Source organism: Podarcis cretensis (assembly GCF_951804945.1).
Source record: "Podarcis cretensis genome assembly, chromosome: 8".
NCBI lineage: Eukaryota > Metazoa > Chordata > Lepidosauria > Squamata > Lacertidae > Podarcis > Podarcis cretensis.
Window position 1 is genome coordinate 26,573,870 of NC_137177.1, and position 22,267 is coordinate 26,596,136.

General features: G+C 45.2%; 2 protein-coding genes and 2 long non-coding RNA genes across 5 annotated transcripts in view; 2 read left to right on the plus strand and 2 right to left on the minus strand.

Annotated features, from left to right (window-relative positions):
- Nucleotides 1–298: 298 nt before the first annotated feature.
- Nucleotides 299–10,192, minus strand: LOC307221644 (ficolin-2-like). The gene is made up of 6 exons (XM_079986366.1): nucleotides 9,782–10,192; nucleotides 6,656–6,691; nucleotides 3,959–4,086; nucleotides 3,081–3,210; nucleotides 2,040–2,174; nucleotides 299–605 (listed from the first exon to the last, which is right to left on the minus strand). Exons 1-6 carry the CDS (start codon nucleotides 9,870–9,872, stop codon nucleotides 364–366), a joined length of 762 nt encoding a protein of 253 aa, XP_079842492.1. The 5' UTR covers nucleotides 9,873–10,192; the 3' UTR covers nucleotides 299–363.
- On the plus strand, nucleotides 7,534–8,962 carry LOC307221805. Its single transcript, XR_013841536.1, has 2 exons — nucleotides 7,534–8,620; nucleotides 8,654–8,962. It is a non-coding gene; the product is annotated as an uncharacterized lncRNA (long non-coding RNA).
- Nucleotides 10,193–13,092: 2,900 nt separating the features above from the next.
- Nucleotides 13,093–22,267, minus strand: part of CD164L2 (CD164 molecule like 2) — a 37,548-nt gene continuing 28,373 nt past the window's right edge. The window contains exon 6 of one of the 2 annotated variants that reach the window (XM_079986487.1): nucleotides 13,093–13,972. In XM_079986487.1, coding sequence (XP_079842613.1) covers nucleotides 13,966–13,972 — 7 coding nt within the window. In that variant the 3' untranslated portion in view covers nucleotides 13,093–13,965. Of the gene's footprint in view, nucleotides 13,973–16,065; nucleotides 22,261–22,267 lie in introns of those variants that run through there. The other variant, XM_079986486.1, reaches the window with a different exon arrangement.
- Nucleotides 13,979–19,294, plus strand: LOC307221816. Its single transcript, XR_013841548.1, has 2 exons — nucleotides 13,979–16,867; nucleotides 16,899–19,294. It is a non-coding gene; the product is annotated as an uncharacterized lncRNA (long non-coding RNA).

Consider the following 22,267-nt stretch of genomic DNA (forward strand, 5'->3'; position numbering starts at 1 on the left):
CACTGCTTAGAGAGCTCTTTGATCAAGTAGCTAACAAGCAAATAAATAAATAGCTAGCTGCAGTTTCAGTATTTGAGTATTTTGTTGAATAAACCAGGTACTTTGGGCTGGATTGTATTTTTATTATTATTGATTTTGGCCTTTGTGATTTGAAATGTTTTGCTTCTTAGGCATCCTCAGTATGGACAGTAAACGTTTTGCCCTAATGGAGCCTCTCCCTCACCTATTAAAAGCTTGAACGGATTTTGGAAGCAGAATAATCCCTCATGCAAAATAAAGAGACACACAAACGCCCATATAGCTGCTTAATTTTTGCTTTACTCATTCCCTTTGGTTGCTTTCTAGGCCTCAAATGGGATCTCTTTAGCGAATCTTCATCTCTGTGCGCTTGTAGGAGGTGCCAACGCCCTTGCCAGTTGCCCAGTCAATGCCATAGGTCTGCCCTTTCCGATCACCAATAGGATAGCCTCCATTCAGGTTGGACCTATAGCAGTTGAGATACCACCAAGCTCCATGCACAGTGACAGCGCAGTTCTGTGTCCCGGTGTCATTGTCACTGTCATGGGTGGAAAAACGCTGCCCGCTGTGAAAGGTCATGGAGTCACCTGCAGAGCAGAAAGAGGTGGTGTAAAAGTGCTCTCTTTTTTCCTTTGTCTGCTGCCCATTACATTTCTCTTCCCGCCCGCCCCCCCCCCCAGCATCAGTGCCTCTGGGTCTGAGGGAGCTTCGGTCAAAGTGCCTTTTCCATGTCAGTAGGCCCTAGTGGACTCATCTGGTTGGGAGGAGAAGCAGCCCTTTGATCAGCATTGAGCGGCTGCTGGGTGTGAGAATAACCGCTTTAATTTCCCACAGTGCCCCCAATGCAGTAGGTGCCAGTGATGCGTCTGTCAGGAGCTAGAGACCTGGCAGCTCCTAGCTAAGTCACTTAAATAATGCAAATGGAGTGCAGTGAAAAGAGAAATCCTGATAACCGTTTACTGAGGAAATTGAACAAAAACAGTGTATAATGTGACAAGAAAGGAACAGAGGTTTTGTCTTTCTTTTGGCAGAAGCCTTGTACGTCAACCAAACATACTGAGGAAAACTCCCTTAGGGCAACATAACCAATCTGAGCATGTGCTACCTCAGCAAACATCAAGCTGCTCTGCCTAGTTGCTAAGCCACACCTCCCCTCTTGGCTAGCTGACTATAACAGTAACAGAATTAACCCTTTAGCTGCACACAGGATGATCTCTGCTGTTACATTTCCAACAGCAGTCATTGCTGGAGTAACAAAACAGCAATCCCAGGTCTAGAATGAGTGAATATTAAATATTTTGGTCTTCAAAGTGACAGGGCCAGCTCAATATATTTTGCTGCCTGAGGAAAAGGACAAGATTTGCCTCCCCTCCAATTCCATGTACAACAGCTGTTGGATCATCCTTGATTCACCATGTTCACCATATACCTGACAGCAGCAGGCTAGAATAGAGCAGGGGTGGGTAACTGTTGGCCTGCTATATCCCTTCATTCCTCCCTGCTGCTGCTGTCACTGTGCTAAGCCATAGTTTGGCTCTGTGTTTCATCCAAACCCAGAGTTGTGGTTTATTTCCCCCCTACAAACAAACCAAGAAGAAACCTTGCTTAAAGTTCTTTGTTTGTTTGGAGAGAGACAAACCACGAGCCCAAGTTCAAACGATGACTTAGCTCACAGCAGTGTAGCAGAGCAAGCGGGGAGGAGAAATCTCACCAGGTGCACCAGCGCACTGTACCTTCAAACCATAGGTAAGCTTAACTATAATTTAAAATGGCAGCAGGGAGCCTTTGGCCTGTGGGCCTAATTAGGCCCGCCCACCAGGCCTCTGCATTTGGCCCAGACGACCATTTTAGGCAAACCATGCCGACCTGTCAGTCACCTGATACCATCTGATATCAGAGATCCGTTACCTCCAGTATATGCACTAAATGCCTCTGACCAGGTCCAGTTCCCCACTCCTGCTTTAAAGCGGCATGCAAACCAGGCCACAGTGCATGTGGAAAGCAGGTTTGAAGTCCCTCACCTGCAGTGCCACCCAGGAATTGCCCCAGGACAAGCTGATACTTCTCCTCTTCTCCCCTGAGCTGGAAGGACTGGTAATGAGCAAAGGTTTTGCGGTCGTCAAAGTCTACCAAGTCCACACGCAGCTGGTGCTCCCCTAAGGAAAAGAGGACAGAAATTCAGCACAACTTTGCCTTTTGCACACTTGAAAAACTTATGTGCGATGTGGCACAAGAAATATTTCCAAAGCAGCCTCTAGAAGGTTGGGGACGTGGTCCTCAGGCTGGAAATAATAATAATAATAATAATAATAATAATAATAATAATAATAATAATAATAATTTATACCCTGCCCATCTGGCTGGGTTTCCGCAACCACTCTGGGTGGCTTCCAACAAAACACTAAAATACAATAACCTACTGAACATGAAAAGCTTCCCTAAACAGGGCTGCCTTAAAAAATGGTTCTTGCGCCTGTCATATCAAAACACATCACTGGGTGTCTTAAAATTTTGAACCTGGGGCTGCTATCAGAAGAATGGGGTGGAAGAGGGTAGTGGAGACATTGTATTTTTAAATCCTGCACAGATAGGCTGCTGCAAATAAATCCAATATTATTGTTGTGATGGAATAAAAACACAGCTCTCTTTTGCCTCCCAGAGGCTCACAATAGCATAGCAGGTCCCTGCTACTGGCCTGGAAAGAATGTTTTTCCAGATGGGGATTGGCACCTAAGTCCTTTCTGGTTTCTTTCAGATTTCCAGTCTTAAGTTCAGTTCCCCACATGTTTACATCAGTTTTGAATGAATGAATGCATTTGTGTGCGAATATACACATTTATGCACACTATTTCCCCCAATAGTACGCTGTTTCTAATACATTCATTTGTATGCAGACTTTACCCCTGCACATGCACTTTTTGTAACATTACTTAGCTGGAGAACTGCACTGCAAAATTCAGAGAAGTGTGGATTTCGAGGTATGGCTGTGCAACTTCAGCTTACATTGTAAACCAAATCTAATTTCCCCTCCACCCTTATCCCCAGATCAAAGGCGGGGTTACCCTCCCGTGTCAGGAGATGAATGTTTTCGTTGCCCAGCCAGAATTCCGATAGCTGGTTCCCAAAGCCTTTCTTGTAGTCATTCCAGGTACGGTAGAAATCAACAGACCCATCCAACCGCTTCTGAAACACCTGAGAAAGAGATATAGAAACAAACATAGCAGAAAAAAATGAGTACATCGCCTGTAAATGTATTGTTTTCTCATTCAGCCTCTCACATCCAGTGTTTGAGTGGCAGGGGCTATGGCCTCCTAGTTTTTGCTTGACTTCACATCCCAGCACCCCTAGCTATTGACCATGCCTGATAGGGCTGCTAAGAGTTCGAATCCAGAAACATTTGGAGTGCAAGAGGCTTCCCACCCTAGCTTTCACAGGCATGGAAATGCGGACCTGGAAAATGACATCCTGGATTTGGGCTGCGTTGTGTTGGAAGGTATGGGTAGGGGATTTTTAAGGCGGCCAACTTCTGGGCAACGGAGTGCAGGAGGATCAGTGTTTGTGTTTTTATTTTAATCTGCTGGTTAGTGGGTTGGAAAAACTGCAATGTTCTTAAGTTAGCATAATTACAAAGTTTTCCATTGCTGTAAGTGTGTGTGTGTGTGTGTGTGTGAGAGAGAGAGAGAGAGAGAGAGAGAGAGAGAGCGCGCTTGATTTTCCCATGCTGTATGGAATGTTAATGTTTTACATAAATTTTCTTCTCTATGTTATTTGTGTAAAAGTTTTTTTAAAGTGCAAATTACTAGGAGACCGTTTAGATGACAAGCGGCGAATAAGTTTAATAAATAAATTATCAAACCCAACGGGAGCAAAAAATCCCAATAACAATACAGGGCGTAGTACACTGCAGTAGCACCGCCTTCACCTCAAAGCAGCCACTCACCAGCCAGCCCCCTCCATCAGTATCCATGTCACAGAAGACCCTCAGGGGCCAGCAGCCTGGCAGATAGATGGTGTACCAGCCGCTCAGGAACTCCCCCTTGCTCAGCAGCTCCTTGCAGCTTCTTGGTGCTGGGAGAATATGCCAAATGACAAAAGGCAAGATGAAAGGCAATGGAGGCAGGAAATGTAGCAAGCTAGGGATACCACCACAGCTCCCAATTACGGTCATTATATGATTATTATTTATATGCCACTTAATGCCAAATTAGGCTTCTAAGCTGTTTACAAGTATAAAAACCAATGAGAGAAACATTCAGATAGATATAAGCATCTGGAATAAAAACACATAATAAAAGGATCCAATTAAAACTCTAAAATCCAAGTCATGACACCAAAATAATAAAAAAAAACAACAACTCTAAAATCCAGAATTAAATCCTGCTAAACCAGAACACCAATTAAATAGGTCAAGAGGTCAAAGGAATGCCTGTGCAAACAGTTCGAAAGCCAGCAGAATGCCAATATAGATGGGGGCCTCTCTTATCCAGCAGGGAGTGAATTCCATAACATCAGTGCTACCAATTAAAAAACCTGCAGATATTGATGACAGTGCATTAAGACCACTCCATAGGTTCATTTTCACTTGTTTAATGCAGTGGTTCCCAAAGAGGGTGGTACCACCCCCGGGGGTGGGGGGTGGGGGGATTACCTAGGGTGGGGAGTGCTGGAAGTGTGAATGAGATTTTGAAAAGCTGGTATCACTGGATCAAGTTCATTGGTTTTGTTGAATTATCTGACTAATTGGTTTTAATTGGGTTTTGAATGAATGTGCTATCAATTGTGACTGCTGTGAATTTTATTATGTTATTATCTTCCCTATTGGGCTGTCCAAACCACTATTCTGAATAAATATTTTTATAGGGTGGGGTAGGAGCACTGGGGATGAGTTTGTGGAACCAAGGGGGCAGAGGACAAAAAAGTTTGGGAGCTGCTGGTTTAATGTAATATTACTGTTGCTTACAACACAGTTTAAAGCTCACTTTTTCACATTGTATACTATAAAATGTCCACACAAAAGCTGGGTTTCTCATTTTGCTATTTGTGTTTGTGAGAGTGATCTTGTTTAGTCTGTCTGCTTTTAGCTTAGAAGTGTTCCTACAGGTCGCTAATGCAGATTACAAATTTTACTCCACATTTTTAAACTGGCCCTTGGGTAAAAGAGACATCCTTTTATCTCTACGTTTTATAACACTTCTACATTTATAAGGCGTGTGAAACTTCATTCACTGGGGCTTTTGAAGCATTTAGAAGCAGCCCCTGCTTTGCCTAATGATGTTGGGATTTTATCAGCAGCTCAGTCGCATATCGTACCACGAAAAGGGAATGTTAAACCATATATAATGAATGAATGAAAGGAAGGAAGGAAAGCTGTGGGATTTCAAAGTCCGCATATGCCTTTGAAGAAAGGAGAATTGTGGGAGGCTTTGAAGAGCTCACAATGGACTCGCTTCCTTATCGTGGCAGTCCTGAGGAACTACTGTCACATAAGCAATTAGGGTAGGCAACGTGGTGCCATTCAGATATGCTGGACTACAATTCCCATCATCCCTGGTGGCACCATGTTGACTACCCATGGTGTAGGTATTTGGGGGCAGTTTGTGGATCATTATATAGTACACTGTTGTCTTTGTGTACTATGTGATGTATGGAAGTGAGAGCTGGACCATCAAGAAGGCTGATCGCCGAAGAATTGATGCTTTTGAACTGTGGTGCTGGAGGAGACTCTTGAGAGTCCCATGGACTGCAAGAAGATCAAACGTATCCATTCTTAAGGAAATCAGCCCTGAGTGCTCACTGGAAGGACAGATCGTGAAGCTGAGGCTCCAATACTTTGGCCACCTCATGAGAAGAGAAGACTCCCTGGAAAAGACCCTGATGTTGGGAAAGATGGAGGGCACAAGGAGAAGGGGATGACGGAGGGCGAGATGGTTGGACAGTGTTTACGAAGCTACCAGCATGAGTTGGACCAAACTGCAGGAGGCAGTGGAAGACAGGAGTGCCTGGCGTGCTCTGGTCCATGGGGTCACGAAGAGTCGGACACGACTAAACAACAACATATAGTACACTAGGGTTGAAGCCCTACTTGCTTCTCTCACCAACCCCCTACACCCTCCCTTTCCAGCTCACCAACTGCTGCCCCCCTTCCTTTGAACTCTGTCAACCCCCACCTTCCTTCCCTGGCCAACCCCTCCTCCCTCCCTTTGCACCTCACAAAAGAAAACTTTGGACCTCACCCGGTTTCTGCAACTCACCTGAGCCCCCTGCTGGCTTGCCTGCATCTCTGTCCTCCAGTTCCTTCATCCTTTCCTCACCTGGGCCACTTGCCTGGGCTGCCCACCCTCATCTCTGTTCTCCAGATCCCTCCCCTTTGCTTCACCTGGGTTAATCGCCTGAGCTGCCCACCTGCCTCTCCTCCTCACATTACCTTGACCTGCATCTCTGTCCATTGGTCCACCTGCCGGACGGCCCAGTAGCTCGTCACACTGTAGTTCTAAGTGCTACCTGTCTGGGGCAAACTGAACTGCAAAGCAACAACATCCTTGCGATTTTATATTATTAGAGTTTGAGGATTATTATAAAGTTGAGCCACTAGATGGCAGAGGGTGCATTTCCCAAGAGAAGCAAGAAAGAAACTCACCGGATTGGCAGAGGGCCAAAAGATCTCCTCGATCACCTGATATTTAAAGAAAACAAACTTGTTACTAAGCAAATCGTAACAATACACTGAAGGCGAAATGATTCCAAAACCCACAATTGGGCAATACCTTGATTAAGGTAAAGGTAAAGGGACCCCTGACCATTAGGTCTAGTTGTGGCCCACTCTGGGGTTGCGGCACTCATCTCGCTTTATTGGCCGAGGGAGCCGGTGTACAGCTTCCGGGTCATGTGGCCAGCATGACTAAGCCGCTTCTGACAAACCAGAGCAGTGCATGGAAACGCCGTTTACCTTCCCGCCAGAGCGGTACCTATTTATCTACTTGCACTTTTTCGCTTGCTTTCGAACTGCTAGGTTGACAGGAGCAGGGATCGAGCAACAGGAGCTCACCCCGTCGTGGGGATTTGAACCGCTGACCTTCTGATCGGCAAGTCCTAGGCTCTCTGGTTTAACCCACAGCACCACCCGTGTCCCTAATACCTTGATTAAAGGTAAAGGTAAAGGTACCCCTGCCCGTACGGGCCAGTCTTGACAGACTCTGGGGTTGTGCGCCCATCTCACTTAAGAGGCCAGGGGCCAGCGCTGTCCGGAGACACTTCCGGGTCACGTGGCCAGCGTGACATCGCTGCTCTGGCCAGAGCCAGAGCCAGAGCCGCACAAGGAAACGCCGTTTACCTTCCCGCTGGTAAGCGGTCCCTATTTATCTACTTGCACCCGAGGGTGCTTTCGAACTGCTAGGTTGGCAGGCGCTGGGACCGAGCAGCGGGAGCGCACCCCGCCGCAGGGATTCGAACCGCTGACCTTTCGATCGGCAAGCCCTAGGCGCTGAGGCTTTAACCCACAGCGCCACCTGCGGACTCACCAAATGTCACAAACTTGTGGCACGCTTTCCAGTTCTCCAGATGTCACCCATAAAGGGTGGGGTAGAGAGTTGAGGGAAATAGGGGAGTGGGGGAAGGGTACAAAACTTAGGTTGATGTTGTAGTCATGAGGTCAGCTGGTAGACCGAAGGGAGTCTACAGGCTAAGTTCCTCCCAACAAGTGCTGCAGGTATCAAGTTTCACACCTGCCATCCAAAATCAATCCCTGGCTTTGCTAAACTGAAGATTGCCATGCTTCTCTTTATTTCTGTTTTTGGCATATCTAGGATCTGGAATGTTTGTTTTTAAGAGGTGGGACAGATCCTACTCCCCTCACAGAGCTAGAAACCCCAAAGTGGTTTAACAATCAATGCCTCTTCTCAGGGAACTCTGGAAACAGCAGCTCTGTGAGAATTGGGATCTCTTAACAACTCTCAGCACCATTAACAAACTACAGCTCCCAGGATTCTCAGGGGTTCCTGCCACTCCAGGAAACCCAGGACATCCCTTCAGGAAAGCAAAGCTTCTCATCACGCAAAAGACCCACAATCTTCACTTCTGTGGGAAAAGATAGGAAATGAAGTATTTCACCCCCTATGTTAACGTCAGTGTCCACCTGAGATTAGACCCTGTTTCAACAATGGGGAGGCTCACATGTGGCCCTCGAGGCCTCTCTTTTCTGGCCCCCATCAGTCTTCAACAAGCTACACACCTTCTTTTATGCCTGGCTGGAATGTGTCCTTCAACTGCCCATTTTCATTTCACCATGATATTCTGTCATTGGGAAGCACAGGTCAAGGAACTTTGCCATCCCTATATGCTCAACACTTCCCTTTCTGTAGGGATCAGCTGCACAATCCAGTTCCTCCCTGATGCAGCAGGCTTGAAGTCACCGCCCATCAGCTGACAAGCAGCGAGCAACCTTTCTCTCTGCAAGGATCAGCTGTGCTATCCATGGGGAACTGGCATGTGCAGCCGTGCCGGCTGCATCCCTACCTGCTCCACACCTGATGTTACACATTGGCCCAGGTGTGGGGCAGGTGGGCATGGTTTGAGGAAAATGGCTCCACGGGCCAAATTGGGACCTGTGCTGGGCCAAAATTGCCCCACAGACCAGGAGTTCCTTACCCCTGCTATGTTCAGTAAACACTTACACCCCTGGGCATTATGCAGAGGACCACGATCCAGGACTGGCTGCTTAGTATATAGGGGTATAGGGCAGGGCATGTGACACTGACAACTCTATCAGAGGAGAAAGTTTCAACCGGGGGACATGGGGAAAACAGCCAGGCAGGTGCTTCCATTGCCCTAACATCTGCTGTTTGAGGCAGTCACCTCCCTTTGCCTAATAGTAGTCGGCACTGCACCAGTGTCACAGTTCAAAGGACAGCACAACTCCACAGAGGGGGGTGAAAATCAAGTGGGAAAGGTAGAAATAAATAAATATCAGGTGGTACCTAAAACAAAATGTTGCAGTGTATCCCCACCTGTTAAGAGGAATGCTTTTGCTCAGGGCTTCAGAAAACCTTATAGCCATCGTGTGTGTGTGTGTGTGTGTGTGTGAGAGAGAGAGAGAGAGAGAGAGAGAGAGAGAGATTGATTTCAGGAAAGGGAAACAGTCATCTTTCCCCTTTCCCAGGCTCCAATGCCTTGCTTTCTAGGACTCAGGATTGAAACCTATTGCTATATCTTGGGGTGGAGGTTCTGAACAGCTGGAAAATATGCCCCCCCTTTCATCCTCCTGAAATAATTCTGGGAGCTGAGTTATTTAGCCTCTCAGCTCACATTCCTCCAACCCTAGTTTATCTACCAGAAACTATTAAGGGCTTGAGCACACCAGTTCCCTCTTCCGTCTCCACCCCCCCACAAAATCTCATCTGACACATGGATGCTTTCAGAAGTTCAAAGGTCCTCATCAGACCTTTGGTGTTTTGCTTTTAAAAAACAATAATTTACATGTATATATATTTCTGTGTACCCAGGGATAGATATGCCAACCTTTAAGTATGTAAAAACGACTCAAAAAAATGTAGAAACCACTCCTCCCATCATGATCTTTGTATGATGTTCAGCATTCTCCAAGGGTGGAAGAGGCCTTGGTTCATTTGTGGAACACATGCTTTTCATGCAGAAGGTCCCAGGCTCAACCATGGCATCTGTACGACTGGGGAAGACTCTCCTCCCACCCTCCATATGAATCATGGTATAAAATGGCTTTACTTACTGGCAAGAAATTAAAATCTCTTACCTGCGCATTTGTTGGAATCACCAGTTGCCTCCATCCAGGTGGGAAAACAGAGCAAGACTGCAAAAACCCTGCAACACAGCTCCAGATGCATGGCCTCCTTGTTCCTCTGTGCAATTTACTGTCTCCCTGTCCTGCTCTCCTTATATACTTGCTGGGACCAATGACACTCCAGGAGGCTTATATTGGGAAGATTTCCCAACATGGTTCCAAGTCAAGAAAGCAGCAATAAAGAACTATTATTGGCTATTAATTTCCCAGAGGGTATGTGTAGAGGTGGTGAAGAGGTCATGTTTTGCCTCACCCAAACAGCATAACGTGTGCCAGACTTCAAATCAATAGTCTCTTTCTTCCTTTAAAGGAAACTGTAGCACGCACAACTTCACTTTGTGCAGAAGACTTTCCCCTTCTATTTGCCTAACGAGTAGGGGTGAAAACAACATTCAGAAAAGACAAATTTGATACTGAGCTTTTCCTTGTTTGCATGTTCATGAATGTTTGAGAGCCGATCAGGTTTCGAGTGACTGTTGGCATTTTCACAGGAGATTTTTTTGCAGCACACACACACACAAAATAAACAAAAAACTGAAGGGCAGCTGTTTAGAAGATGGCATTATAATGTTGCAACTGTTTCTCAAACTGTGTATTTCCTTGAACTCTGTTTTATGGAGGTGCTAAAGGAGCCATTAACATTTGTTCTTGTGTTTCTTATCTGTTTTGTCTCTCCAGTGCATGAGGACAGGATTGTTCACTTGGGGGCGGAGGGAGGTCGTAAAGCTTACTGGTTCAAGCCTAGCTTTATAAAGAAAACAGAGGTCATTTCTTAATTGCGCAAGGGTTCTCATTTCTCGCCCTCAGTTCATCATGTAATGTTTTTCATTTATTTCTCACATGAAAGAGGAAACAACCCAGAGACTTTTTTAACATTGGGGAGGACAGGCAGTAAATATTTTCACCTAAAATGTAAATGTTACTGGATTTTTTTTGGGGGGGGGGAGTGTCGTGTTTCTTTTCTATATTGAGCAAGTAGCATATTGTTAAAGACACAGAATTCATGAATACAACCCATACCCTGGCCTGGAAAGTCAAGACTTCTGTGTTAGTCTGAGTGTCTCATGCCATACCCATTGACTTCTATATCACTTGTGGGCAAACACCACCCTGTGAATGTATTCTAAATCATGGAGTGGGGACTATTAAAAGCAGGTTTGGAGAGGAAGAGAGAGGATGAGGTTTGCTATGGCAGCTATACGTAGCAGTAAGCCAAGAGAACACCAGGGGGGATTGGCCTCCAAGCACAGGGAAGGGAAGAAAGAGAAAAGGAGGGGGAGGGGAAGGAGGGAAGGAAAGAGAGCGTGGGGTGAGGAGAAGAGAGAATGAATTAGGAATGGAGAACATTTATCCTGATCCAATGCATGTTTATTCTGCAGTTAATTCTATCCAGTTCAATCCTGGTTACTTACTAGCAAAACGTGCAAGTGATTTGTTTCACTTTGATTCTTTCCCAGTCTTCTTGTGGCAAATAATATATAAATAATATATAGATAGATAGACTCACAGAAACAACATCCAAGTAGCTTCCTCTACCCAAATACACACTTTAAAAAAGCTGGGTATGATTCTGTAAAAACTAACTGAAATGGACGTTGCGTTTTGATGACTTCACATTGTGCACAACTCAAGATAAAATTCAATACCTCTGGGGGCATACAAATGGATGGCGATAATGGGTAATGAGAAGCTTTACATTCACAGGGCTCATAATTTTTCGAAGAATCAAAGCCAATTAGGTGATAAGAATAGTCCAAAGGTTCCCTGTTTGAGTTTTTATGAACCATTTTGCAAAATGAATAGTGTTTGTCCTAGGGAATTGCGGGGGTGAGGGGACTTGTCACGTCAGTCTGTGATTGCGAATCCCATCCCTACTAATGAGTATGTGCATATGTGGGCTTCTGTTAGGAAGGAGCAGAGCTTTTTTTCCAGGGGAAACTCACAGGAACTCAGTTCCAGCACCTCTCAGGTGGACACAATTGCCATTCTAAGAGAATGAGGGAGGTTTTCATGGTGAGTTCTGGCACCTCTTTTTCTAGAAAAATAGCACTGGGGGATGAGAGAGAAATCTGATCCAGTTTGCATTTAAAAGACACAGAGAAGCTGAAACTGTTCTGTGTTGAGAAACAGAGTTGTGACTTTGGTGACCCCCCCCCCTGGAAACCTAATGGGGACACAAGATCTGTTGGAGTGTTAGTGCTCAGGATGCATATATGTACTGTATACAGAAAAACATATACCCTAAAGTATCAATCCAGGGCACTATGGAAAATTTAAACAGTGGTTCTGTGAAAGGTGGACAGAGCTTACTAATGGGCACCCCAACACCCCCCCCCTGCAAAATCCATCCCTGCTGCTAAGGTCTAACCTCTCCCCTCTGGCACTCTCTCAGACCAGAGCCATCATGCTGTTTTAGAAATGTACCTTTTCCAGTGCTTGCATATATTTCCAGGGATGCATCACAGCGAGAACGGCAGGGACCACCTATAAATCTGATTTTATTATCCTGAAACCGCTTTGAGAACCATTATGGCTGAAGACTGCAAATAAATAATCAAGGTAAACAACTCTGAGCACAGCCTTTTCTTTAAAGGAAATAAGAAACAAGTTGCTATATTTCACTGTGCCTCTGCTTCTTGGGGGGAGGGTCCAGTACATACATTCTTTGCTCAGCTCTGCCAAACACAGCCAGTGAACTCCCGCAACAAGAACACATTGCCTCCATATCATCCGATATGAAGCTCCCAGGTTCAATAGCTTTAGCTAGAGTAATATTAAGTAGTTGTTACTAGGATGGTGGTAAAGTCCTGCCTGCCTTGGACTCTGGGTTAGCAGTGCTGTGAAGAGTGGTTTAATTAGTACATGTATTGGTTCTTATCTTGGACAGTTGGGGGAACAAAGAAGATATGTGTGTGGAAGGGTTCTTTTCTTTTTTACATTATTTTCACTCTTGCAAGCTGCACAGAAAAACCGCTTAGAAATATTTCAATTAAACAAATTTTCCAGTAGAATAATGTTATAAAAGCAGTAGCTGACAAATATTACAGCAGCCTTCCCCAAGCTTGGTGCTGTCCAGACACTGTTGAACTAAAACTCCCATAATCACTGACCATCAGCCATGTTCGCTGGGGATGATGGGAGTCGGGAGTCCGAAATATCAATGGCACTAGATGAAAGAAGGGCGGCTTACAACATTGCGGCTATAATCAAAGTTATCCCCAAATGCGTAGAAGTACGAACTGCTCAATAACAATAACACAAAATGCGTTCCACAAATATTTTGTTTTATTTTAGAGGCATCTTCCCCCGTTGTGTTCGCTGCCATTCCACAGTAAGGGGTGTTCTTTGTTTTTCCAGGGAGGCAGCTGAGAACTGGACTCTTAGAAGGATCCACTCTTTAATGGACAGGCAACTTCCAATGAAGTCCAACACCGGTTGGGTTCAGCGTTAACAAGTCAGCTGCTCTGATGCAACTCCCTTACCGGAAACTCACCCGCAAGAACGAGCGTGAAGGAGACCCACCCCAACTCTCTTGTGCAAGAAGTTAACATCGTGACCCAAGTGTCTTGACATCTGCATAAGACTCTGACTTTTTAGAGTGATCTGGTTTAAACAATATTGGGTGGAGGGAGAAAGAAGTCACACGGGTGAAGTAGCCCCAAGTTCCACTGGACATTCCACTTTTGGTGCAGCATTTAAGAACAAATATGCAGGACCGGCAGGTACTGAAACAGGATCCTTGTGGGCTTAGAATAAGGATAATCAACCAAAAGCAGGTTGCACAGAAGGGGAAAAAATAGAAAGAAAACCCCACAATCATTTGAAGGTGTCCTTAACCTCACACAGTTACATATGAAGCAGATCCCTGCAGCTTGAGCTTGCTAGTATCTCATGTATATATTTATACTATTTCTGCAGCAAGTCTAAAGGGTCCAGGTATCTGAGCCAAGCATCACCCATCGTGACAATAGGCTGTTTAGGTCTGGAGCAGATCTCCCACTTCAGCAGCTCCATTTGAAGAAGAGAGAGAGGGAAAGAGTCCTGACTCCTAATGCAGCCACAGGCAGCCTCCTCTTCTCCAGCAACTCCTCCCGCAAGAGAAACGCTTATCAAGGCAGCTCCTTGGAGGTCAGCCATCAGATCCTAATGTGATGGAACAAATGAGAAGGGGAAGACACAGGGGGGGTGGGGAAAACACTTCACCAGGCAAGAGAGCAGACAGCAGGGGGAGCACCTAGCTCAGCCAAAATGGCAGATCTGTAACAGCGACTTCTCCCTTGCTTTCCTCAGCGCTGGAAACAACTTCACCTGGTAAACCAGGAAGGTGCAACTTGTGTAATTTGTGAATGGCTGGATTTCATAACATACATGTGTCAGCACTGCCAGCTTCACCACTTACATCTTTATTTGCAGACCTCTTTAATTTGAAAATTTAGGGATTTTAATTTCAGAATTAGAGCAACTTAGTCTTCTTACCACCTTAGGCAGGCAGGCAGCATGAAATGTGAACGGCTCTCTACTGCCAGAACCTATGCACCATTGCATCTTATCAAACATATGCCACATCAGGTGCCATGCCATTGCATGTCACTCCCTGAATGCTGTTAAATATGAAACATCAAATAAAATAATCAATACATGGTAACATCCAAGATATGAGACATTTGGGCACCAAATTAGATACCCAATTTTGCAGAAGAGAAGAATTAAATTGTTGGGAACAAGAGCATCTCAGCTCTAAGCTGGCCATTCTCAAGTTACAAGAGGCACTTTCTTCTTGTTTCTGAAAAGTGAGTCAAAGTTAAGTTTGCAGCACAGTTCATACTAGCTCCATCCAACAGTGTTCAGTGCAGCTTATTCCCAGGCGACTTACTTCTGAGTAGACATGCAAAAGACTGTTGTCAGGCAGCAGTTCTATACTCACCTACTTGCAGAGCGACCCTAAGCATGTCTACCAAGATGTTCCCTGCTGAATTCAATAGAACACACTTCTGAAGAGGTATGGTTAGGAATGCGCTGAATCTCTGAATTTAGCAGGGTTCTCTCCTGGGTAACTGGGTATAGCATTGCAGCCTTAATTTCTGAACAGATGTTTATCAGGCCCAGGAACCAGCGCCCCTCTAGCTGCTCTCTGACTCCAACTCCCACCATCCCTTGTAGGAGCTGATGGGGGCAGAGTCCAACAACATTGGGAGGGGGAGGGGCAACAGGTTGTGCACCTGATGCATATGATTACAGTGTTAAAGCCTCAGACCAGTTCTAATGTTAAAATTTGTACTCATGGGGGTGTCTAATGGCCACCCAAACATGCAATGGAAACTAACCAAAAAACCCCCCATATAATACAGGGTCTTACAAGACATATATGCAGAGACTTGTGGAGGGAGATTAGCAATGCCACATCAGAGACTATAATTTACAATGGATTTTTATCATGGGCTTATTTCAGCCATCTTGGCTGAGAAATGGGGTATAAATCTAATTTAAGAATTAGTAACTCTCATGAACATGAGTGAAAGGAACTGGGTACTTTCAAAGGTGATGTCAAGAGTTCAGTCCCAGAATGGTTGAACCGTGATTCAGAACAGTCTCTGTGTGTGTGTTTTGATGAAAATCACACTTTCTCTCCCCCCCAGCCCTTATAAACAAAGAGATTTTGAGATATTCTGTGGTATGAAAAAAGGTAATCTCAACAAATTATCATTAATTGTATCGTTTGTTTGTGGGTTCTTGTTGTTTGGGACAGCTAAAAACGTCCCAAACAAGAGGAGATCATTGCATTTTGCAGTAAATCTTATCCCTTTTCTCCCAGCCCATCATCTGAAAAGCAAAACGAAAACCTGAGGTGACACTCCTGCTGTTGAGACATCTCTTGAGAATAAGACACTGTTTCCAACCCCACATGGAGGACCAAATCCTGTAAATGTCCAGTGTTTGTTTAGACACTTCTCACAGTGCAAATGCCGTTTCGTGGGTGGACAGATACACTCCAGGAAGGGGAAGAGAAAGACCCACTCCTGGGATATTCACACGGATTACACCCTATCACTCAGGGAAGGACAACTTAGGCCCTTCAGATATGGCTAGACCCCATCAGCCCCAGGAAGCACAGTCAGTGGTCAGAGATGATAGAGTCGTAGTCCAGCAACATATTCTGGAGGGCAACAGCTCCCTGTTCCTCCTGTAACTTCTGTGCTATCACTTGGGATGGTGTATTCTCTGCCTTGGTTTTTAAAAAACAAAACCACACGAACACACAACAAAAAATATTGTGCTAAGACTCGAAATACTACACACTGACCTGCATAATTTTGCAAACCTGCCTGATTCTACCTAACTTATTTGAACTTTGCTATAATGAGGAAGGGCCAGGGTGCTGCAGACCCCCACCTCACAAATCACTGGAAACTTAAGTTTGCAATTCCCCAGGCTTCCAAGACTGCAGCATCTGTTGTTCGTATGTTTTCAAGCAAATGAAGAAACCTACTTGCTTGCTTTTCTCTCTCTTTTAAAAACAGACTATTTTTCTGGGAGGTCAAATTCAGTGGCTTTTATTTGCATCTGTGGGACTGCACAAGCACACCACCACGGGGGAAATTGGTCTTGTTTAAAGTGGGGCTCTTTGTTACTCCTGTTCTTTCCACCTATTAAACACCTCCCCCAGCCTGAACAGTGCACAAGTTAAAGAACGTTAAGACTTCAGATGTGTTCACTAATGGGAAATAACTGATTAGTGCAGCAAGGGATCTAAGCAGAAGCAAGTATAGGTCCTTGTGCAATTGCATGCTGTGCACAATAATGGCCAACAGGCTACAGGTTCATTCACCTAAGAGGGTGAGAATGACAAGTCACACATACCAGGGTGTGCCTACCAGCTGTATCGAGGCTGAAATTTTACACCCTAACAATTTTCTGCCCAGAGCAATTGCCCCTGTGCCTCCCCCCACGCTAGGCCACTTGTTCTACCACTGAGTAGGCTTGAGGTTGCAGCCAGCCAATCAACCTGCTCCTTGCATTTCCAGGCGCAAATAGGGTTAAGTTATTAAACCACCATCAAGTGGCTCCCCAGCTGCCCCAGATCCACCCTTTCTGCAACAGCTTTCAGTATGTTGCTTGCGGGAGAACCAGGTTTTGCCCAAGGCAGGATGGCCCGCCCATGCACTGCTCAACTTAGGCTACTCTTGGAAAGATGCATGACTGTTTTGGGGTAGGGATTTCTCACCAAGGGAGACCCAAGCCTCAGGTTGTGCTCCCTACAAACACGTCACACTGTAGAAGGAAGACTGCAAGCAACACCACTACTGGAGCCCTGGAGAAATCAAACTCCCACAAGCTTTAATGAAGAAGTCAGGATCACAAGTCTGTGCCCCAGATGGCATACAACACTCAGCTAGTCTCCCTCTCTCCTCCCCCCGCCCACCACTTGCCAAGGAAGGCTCCAGGACTACAAAAGTCACACGGAAACACACAAAAGGCACAGCAAGAACACACAAAATTCATTCCTCAGCTGGTGGGAGGGGAGTAGAGAAAGCAGCTAGTTAGAGAGCACCCCCATAAGGAGACATCAGATACAGAAAGGCTGGCTTACCATATTTTGACATAACCTATGTTACTGTGCAAAGAGATGGGAAGAATAAGACCAAAGTCTAACAATACCTAACAGCACCACTGAGATTTGGGGGCAAGGAGGAGGAGGAAAAGGAAGATGACAGCAGAAGACATTCCTGATTTTTTGAATCACTATGAGTTTGTGCCGATTGCTATTAATTGTTTTATGGGTTACCTTATTGTGCTTTTTGATTATACGTACTAATGTTTGTCCGTTTTTAATGCTACTATTATGGTGAGCCACTTTGAGCTCCACAATGCTCTTAGAAAAAAGTGGAATACAAATATCAAATCAAATACAAAAATAAATATCAACTCAAACTTTAAAAAATCTCCCACCCTGGCAGCAGACCTGCCAGTGGTTTGGAAATGTTGTTGCTAAGCAGATTCCCAAGGAAACCTAAAATGGCTGCTGACACTGATCGGTTCTGATTGAGATTACTCTCCTCGCAATGACGCATTGCTCAACTCCTGAGTCCCAGTAGCAGCCAGTCACTTAAATGATAGGGGAAGGAACCCCATTTCTGCTATTGGGAGATTCTGAGAGCAGAGGTTGCTATAGGGGTCTGCAAGTATCAGGCTGGATTACAAAAAGCAACCATAGATCCCAGGGACGTACGGAAGCTCAGTGGCAGAACACCTGATTTGAATGCAGAAGGCCCCAGATTCCATCTCCAGTTTAAAGAACCAGGTCAGTAGCGATGGGGAAGACCTCTGCCCAGGACCTTGTAGAGTCACTGCCAGTCAACAGTAGACAATACTGGTCTAGATGGACATATAGGGCCAATCTGCATGATAATGCTTTAAATATGATACTGCTTTAAGTGTATCATACCGCTTCTCCCTCCCATAAGAATTCTGGCAAGTGTAGTTTGTTAAGGGAGCTGAGAGTTGTTAGGAGACCCCCTCTTCCCCTCACAAAACTACAATTACCAGAGTTCCCTGGGAAGAGGGGTTGATTGTTAAACCACTATGGGAACTGTATTGTCAGAGGAAGCCATGACCATTTATAGTGGTGTGATGGTGCTTCAAATCTATGGTGCAGATAGCACTTAAGTATACCAAGGATTGCAACCTAAACAATCCGCTTCCACCTATGAATGAGCTTGTGTGGTGGCTTACAAATGATGGCTAATTAGGCTATCAATTTATGCCACAGCAAGGCATAAGATTTGAAGGTGCAAAAGGGAGCATGGGAAGAACTTTCCAAAAATCAGGATGTTACACCCAGCTAATCACCTGGAGGCACTTATTTTTGTATTTGGTTTTTTTTTAATGTGTAAAGTTTTTTTAAATGTTTAGGATAATATTTTGTTTTCTTGTTATTATGCTTCTTTAAATGTGGATCAGCATTGTAATTGTGTCTGATTCTCTTTTGTACTGCTTGATAGTTTGTAAGGTTCTACTTGATTATTTAAGGCAGGTTACAAAACTGCTAAGAGATTGTTTCCTTTGCAAATGTGAAGCAGTATAGGAATTATTTAAATAAATAAAAACTTTAAAAGCCCCTCTTCGTATGTACAAGGAAATAAGGCTCATGAGCCCACTGTTAATGTAATCAAGTTCCCATAAATGTATAAACATGGAGTTGCATCCAACCAGGTTACACACAGAGAAGACCCATTAAAACCAATGGAGCTACGTTAGTCATGCTCATAAATGTTAATAGGATTACTCTGAGTAGGAAAACCACCAACTACAATCCACGATTTATTCTTTCCTGGTGTGTACTTGTTTTTAAATATAAGCCACTTTTTAAAGCTTTTCTTGGGGTGGGGAGGAGAAAAGAACTAAAAGCAACAGGGCATAATAATACCACATTTTAACTAAGGGCGTCAAAGTCTTCGCTTTGCCCCCCTCTGAGAACAGCTATTTCTCAATTGAACAGCTACAAAAAACAAGGGGGAAAAGGAAAGGGAAAAGAGATGGAAAGCCAGCTGGGAATAGAATCCAGTAGTCGCCATGGTGACTCCACAGCTTCACATTTTCGATCCTTTACTTTCTCAGCCACACCAGAGGGAAGCCATAGGACCAGCACAGGGAGAAGAGGCCTTGCTTCTGAGCAGGATGTACTGGGACACCCCCAAATAATACACTTGCCATGTGAGAGCTCCTTAAAGTTTCGCCACTATAGGAATAAACTACAGTGGTGCCCCGCAAGACGAATGCCTCGCAAGACGGAAAACCCGCTAGACGAAAGGGTTTTCCGTTTTGGAGGTGCTTCGCAAAACGAATTTCCTATGGGCTTGCTTCGCAAGATGAAAATGTCTTGCGAGTTCCTGCGGGTTTTTTTCCCTTTCCCCCCCTTTTTCTAAGCCGCTAAGCCGCTAAGCCGCTTATCCGATAAGCCACTAAGCCGCTAAAAGCTGCTAAGCCGCTAATAGCGCTAATCCGCTAAGCCGTCAATGGGCTTGCTTTGCAAGACGAAAAAACTGCTAGACGAAGAGACTCGCGGAACGGATTAATTTCGTCTTGCGAGGCACCACTGTAATCCCATTGTGGGCAGACTTCAGGCTGATTTACTTACTTATTTACTTACTTACTTACTTAGACCCCTAAGGTCTAACCTGAGATGCAAAATGTTGTCATACATACGATACATTAAAAGCAAAATACCCCCCCCCCACCCCAGCCAAAGTGTAGTTAAATATGCTGGGAATTGTAGTTCTGTGAAGGGGTAAACTACAGTTCCCAGAATGGGGGTGGGGGGTGGGGAATGTGCTTTAAATGTATGGTGTGTACCCAGCCTAAGAATTAACAGGATGCCTCAGTACCAGAAGTGAGCTCACAATTTCCTTCACAGAAAAAAAATCCACTTCTGGTTGGTTCCCACCCCACTCCCAAATTTCAGCAATGCTTTTTTATTTTCTTTTTTTTTGGGGGGGGGGAATCAAAAACCCTTGCTGGCCTACCACAATTCACCTATAGATCTACCAATCTGGATGCTTCTGAACACATGGGCAACTGTTAGCAGGGGAAACTCACTAGGGGAATGGGAGCTTTTCTCTAGATTTTGTGTGTGTGTGTTGCTGGGATGGTGGTGGTGGGGGGAGGAGTTTCATAGGGGGCTCATTGGGTGATAGTGGTGACTGGTTCCTGTTAGGAACGGGGCTGCTTGCACAGTATACAGCACATTCAAAGCACATCAACTTCCTCAAAGAATTCTGGGTACTGCAGTTTCCCCCTCACAGGGCTACCATTCACAGCAACCTCACAAACCAACCACAGCACTCAGAATTATTGGAGTGGGGAGACACTTCAAATGTGCTTTAAAGCAGTGGCATACCTTGGGGTCTCAAATCTCAGCCGTGCCCTGTGAGGTGCCAAAATGTGGTGCCCCCACGCCTCTCACACACCAGTCTAAATATTCGTTGCGCTGCCCCCCAAGGTTCTGCACCCAATTCAACTGAACCAAATTGGTCACACTCCCCTAAATTTAAAGGTATAGCATGCAAGCAGCCTGGTAGGGTGACCAACAGCAGGTAGAGCCAGTGACAGGTGGAGCAAACCGATTCTAGTTTTGTTGCAACCCTCCTCCCTGCTCATTTGTACAAGGCGATACTGAGACCAAGGAGGAGGCTGACAGTCTCAGGCACTCCCTGGACGGCTTGTTATGTACAAAGACAGGCAGGTGGGGCCAGGCTGAGGGCACACTGAGGCCGGTGGGGCAGTGCCCCATTTGCCCTCACAGACCAGCCTCCAGTGGTGGGAGAGGGAAAGATTAGACCACAGTCCCTGCGACCTATATTCTCTCTAGCAACTTCCCCAACTTCCTGCACTAGGCATTCATTTTAAAAACCTCAAGAAGTACCTGCACACTACATAATTAACGTGATGCGTTGTTTTGAGCCTGAGGAAAAGGGCTGGAGGAGTTAGAATTTGCACACACAGATGAAAGTGGAGCTGCTGTTTGGTTGTTTTTATCTCCTGACCCAATTTCCCCCTCCCATCTCCCCATCTCTCTTTGCTTATTGGCTATGCTAGCAAGCAAGTAGATCCTACGCCACTCAGTGTGCAATTTCTGTGTCCCCCCGGTTTCTCCGCCAGTTGGTAGAAAAACCTTTGAGATTCAGCTGCTCTCTCATGGCAAATGTAACATGTGGTCATGCTCTCAGTCAAAAAAATAGGGGGGGGGAGCAGAGGAGGGAGAGAGACAGACTCTGGTCAGCTCTGAATAGCTCATCTCCACTGCTCATCCCTGTCCTAGGGAAGGCCCATAGTTTCAAAAGCAAACAAGAGCTGGTTGTTTGCACATTCCCATTACACACACAATCAATCAGAAAGTTAACAGTATTCAGTTCAAAGCAGTCCCTGTTCTCCATCCATCCCTCTGCTGAATGCGGGAAAAGGGAAAAGCAAAATGTAAGCAGGATCCCCAGAGACAGTTTTATGCCTTCAGCAGAAGCCAGGAGTTAACGATTTCCCTGGCCTGTACCACTTCAGCATGGAAAAGAAGGATGCACATTTGAATATTCCTGCATATATATATATATAATCACTGGCACATGAAAAACTAAAAGGCCAGGGATTTCAAGGTAGCTTTCTCTGAAGACATGCTACGTTTCTATGTGCAAGGAGGAACAATCAAACATGCAAGCTCCTCGCGGCAGGCTAATGTTCTATGGTCCAGGAAAATCAAGATCATTTAATGCTGCTGAATGCATAAAAACAGGCCCATAATAGCCTTTCTTGGCTCTGAGGAAAGAGCCCCACGAAGGGAGTGGGTCTAAGAGAAGGTTGATAGGTTTTCCTGGTTCCAGAGACAGACCATTACTTCCCACTGTTCTTTCACACACAGCTACACCTACTGCTGGTTGTCCTCTCTGACGA

Excerpts from the sequence above, each read along its gene's own strand:
- LOC307221644 (XM_079986366.1), bottom strand. The coding sequence starts at position 9,872 with ATGCATCTGGAGCTGTGTTGCAGGGTTTTTGCAGTCTTGCTCTGTTTT. Across the intron at positions 6,692-9,781 it reads TGATTCCAACAAATGCGCAG|GTGATCGAGGAGATCTTTTG; the intron begins GTAAGAGATTTT and ends TTTAAATATCAG. Across the intron at positions 3,211-3,958 it reads CTGATGGAGGGGGCTGGCTG|GTGTTTCAGAAGCGGTTGGA; the intron begins GTGAGTGGCTGC and ends TCTCTTTCTCAG.